The sequence below is a fragment of the Microtus oregoni genome, unplaced genomic scaffold (genome assembly GCF_018167655.1).
Source record: "Microtus oregoni isolate MIOR12 unplaced genomic scaffold, Mior012 000062F_ref0000492, whole genome shotgun sequence".
NCBI classification, from domain to species: Eukaryota; Metazoa; Chordata; class Mammalia; order Rodentia; family Cricetidae; genus Microtus; species Microtus oregoni.
The window spans coordinates 7,090,159-7,093,515 of NW_024543872.1; the positions used below are offsets into that span (position 1 = coordinate 7,090,159).

The 3,357-nt window shown below is 51.6% G+C and overlaps 1 protein-coding gene across 1 annotated transcript; it reads right to left on the minus strand.

Annotated features, from left to right (window-relative positions):
• LOC121439734 (pro-opiomelanocortin-like) lies at positions 1-2,599 on the minus strand. The gene is made up of 2 exons (XM_041640340.1): positions 2,468-2,599; positions 1-694 (listed from the first exon to the last, which is right to left on the minus strand). The coding sequence occupies exons 1-2, from the start codon at positions 2,597-2,599 to the stop codon at positions 116-118; spliced, it is 711 nt and encodes a 236-aa protein (XP_041496274.1). The 3' UTR covers positions 1-115.
• Between the last annotated feature and the right edge of the window lie 758 nt (positions 2,600-3,357).

A 3,357-nucleotide genomic window follows, 5' to 3' on the forward strand; every position in this document is an offset into this window, starting at 1 on the left:
TGAAATCTGAAAGGTTTTATTTCCTAACTACAGACTAACTATGGAGGCTTGAGGTCGGCGGCGAGTAGCTCGCCCATGCAGGGAGGGGGCCCGGGGTGAGAAGACCCCTGCACCCTCACTGGCCCTTCTTGTGAGCATTCTTGACGATGGCGTTCTTAAAGAGTGTCACTAGGGGCGTCTGGCTCTTCTCGGAGGTCATGAAGCCGCCGTAGCGCTTGTCCTTGGGCGTGCTGCCCCAGCGGAAGCGTTCCATCCGGTAGGGCCCATCTTCCTTCTCGGCGGCGTCGGGCTCCAGGATGTGCTCCAAGCCGTCGGGGCGCTCGCCCGCCAGCTCCCTCCTGAACTCCAGGGGAAAGGCCTCTGCGGACTCGTTCTCGGCGACGTTGGGGTACACCTTCACTGGGCGCCGCTTCTTGCCCACCGGCTTGCCCCAGCGGAAGTGCTCCATGGAGTAGGAGCGCTTGCCCTCGCGCAGGCCGGGCTCAGCGCGACCATCGTCCACCGCCGCGTCATCCTCCTCCTCCTCCGCGCGCCTCTGCACCGTGCCGCTGCTGTTCCTCGGGCCGAAGCGGTCCCAGCGGAAGTGACCCATGACGTACTTCCGGGGGTTCTCGGTCAGCGGCTGCTCGTCCCCGTTGCCTGGGAACACGGGTGTCTCCGCTGAGAGGTCGAGTTTGCAGACCCGGATGCAAGCCTGTGGGAGAGCCCGAGGTGTGAGCCAGACCAGGCAGGCCCTGTGGGCACCGTCCCCCTCCCTGGTCCTGGAATTACTTCCGGCCTCGAGGCCATCGCGCCCAGCACATGGACACCTGCACGTCGGCGGGTCCCCCAGGTCCCACCGACATCCTGCACAAAGTTGTTCTTGCTCTTGCATGATTCTGCCTAGCTGGCAGCAAGCACCCCTACCGATTCCTTGCTTATCTTCCTTGGCTTTTACTATGAGGGCCTTGCTACCATGTGCACCAAAAGGGGGTGTTGTCTGCAAAGTGTGGCTCCGTTTCAGTACAGGAGGGGCATGGGACTGGAATTTGGGAGAGAATCTTTCCTGGTTATAGATGTCTGGCTTCTGGGGCCAGAATTTTCAACAATGCCTCAATCTTAACCCCAGTAATCTAGAGTTTCCTGTTTACTCCGGCCCTGCATCCACTAGGCCCTTTACTCTGTGAGTTAATCATGCATCCTCTCAATCAGAATTGAGACAAATTAGTTCGTTTTCCTGTCACCTCATTCTGACTGGGAGGAAGGTTGGAAGGTCGGGTATTTTCTACTGCCGTGAATGCAATGTTTGTGGCTCTGCACTCTGGCCCTAGAGGATTCGACCAGGGGGGCTTTATTTACCCACAGGCTGCATCCTTAAGATTTTTAGATCCTTGGAAGTTGCCGAGGAGAAAACAGAAGGATCCTACCCACTCTTCACTCTTTCCAGTTGAGGGTTTTCTACACCAGGGATTCAGAATTATAATACCGCAGAATATTAACAATGGATGATAAAAGCAATGTGATTTAAGTACCTTTCCCCCAGGACAGATAATGAAGTGGTGATGGTGGGGCTATCAGAAAGAGAAAAAAATCTGGTCAAGGTGTCAGAGGTAGGGGATAGAACCTATGACTCTGATCCTGTTTAGCACACCCTCCCCTCTTTCTGGTGAGATCTCAGAAGAGGTGATGCAATGTGTGTCTCAAAATCAAGTCTTAGGTTTTTCTGAACTGGATTCTCCCAAGTGTTCCTGAGGCCTCTGAGTCTAAAAACACACTGCCTTTATGTCTTGAGGAGGTCGCTCCCACCACCCAGCCTCAGCTGTCTATTGGTAGCAGTAACAGGCACCCGGCATTTGTGTGCACACCCTGTGGTGACCTGGAAGGAGCTCCAACCTGTCCCAGAGGGCTTTGGACTTTCTTTTTAGAAAGACTGGAAAGGAATTGGCAGGAAGCCTGCCTTCTAGACACAGCATGAGATATTTGGCACCGTTACACACACACACACACACATTCTCCCTCTGGAGATGCTGTATTTGGAAATACCTAAGTGGCAATGGCTTTGTGACTGGAAGAAAATAAAGAAATATGAAGTAAAATTGTAAGTTTTCACTTATATGTAAAGGAGGAGTTAATTTGGGAGCTAAAAGGTAAAGATATAGGATCAATTAAGGGAACAATCATGGTTAATATGGCTCTGTCTAAACTAAAATATGACAAGGGGTTTTTCACAGAAAACATAGTGGGGAGTGAGGATGATAGGGCAGAGATCATGGGCCAGACCCCTTTTTCTCTTAAGCTACCTCCTCCCTCTCCTTTGTGTAATTCCAACCTTATGGGAAAAGTTCTGTTGCTGCTCTGGGTCACTCCAATCAATGGAGATGAACTTCCCTGTCTCCACCCCTGCCTCCCAACTGCTCTTCCTTTTGAGCTGTCCTAAGCCCAAAGCCATCTTCTACCCAAACCGAAGTGGTACCCGAGGTCCACATACCAGCAGGTTGCTTTCCGTGGTGAGGTCCTGGCACTGGCTGCTCTCCAGGCACCAGCCCCACACTTCCATGGAGGTCTGAAGCAGCAAGGCCAGAAGCAGGGCCCCTGAGCGACTGTGGCAGGATCTCGGCATCTTCCAGGTGACAGGCTGAAGTTCTGTAGAGGCAAACAAGATCGGTGGGACCCCTGTGAGGAGCAGAACAATGCTGGCTGGTCACCAGGAAGAACTTCAGGCCAACACTAACAGCTCTCACTTGCTCAGTCCAAGGCTTTCTGAGGACAGGAGCAATCTCAGAAGCTGAATGATGTGCTATTGTGGGAGGGAAAAGAGAAGAGCTCGACACAGTGATGGGCAGCTCCCCAACTTCCTGTTGAAACCCTTTAAAGAAACTAAACATTAAAGATGAGGCTATTTGGGAGATCACGTGGTCCAATCCTTCATCGGAAAGATGGGAACGCTGAAGCCCAAGGAAAATCATTTGTGTTCATGATGAAGTCAAGGTGAGTTCTCCTGCGTTCCCAGGGCACCTTCTACGTTTACAGCCTGCCTGAAGCTACAGTTCGACACTTCGTATCCAATGGGTAGGAGTAACTAAGAAAAAGATAAAGGATTATTAGGACATTCCTGGTCTGGATCCTGTTCCCTAAAATCTGATGGTTTCCCATGAATGTTAGGCTTGACTACAGGCAAATAAAACCGGGCTGTTTAGCCAAGGTCTTGAGCAATCAGTCTCGTGTCCCATCCGCAGATCACCTGGTGATTGCCATTTCCCGAGGCCTGCTAACTTCAAAGAGGTTTTTTGTTGTTGCTTATTTTTGTTTTTTTAAGACAGAGTTTCTCTGTGCAGCCTCAGCTGTCCTAGAATGTGCTCGGTAGACTAGACTGGTCTT

What these genes read in the sequence shown, in the direction of transcription:
- LOC121439734 (XM_041640340.1), bottom strand. Translation starts at nt 2,599, where the DNA reads ATGCCGAGATCCTGCCACAGTCGCTCAGGGGCCCTGCTTCTGGCCTTG. An exon ending in CCACGGAAAGCAACCTGCTG is followed by an intron (nt 695 to 2,467) that starts GTATGTGGACCT and finishes GCTCTCCCACAG; the next exon opens with GCTTGCATCCGGGTCTGCAA.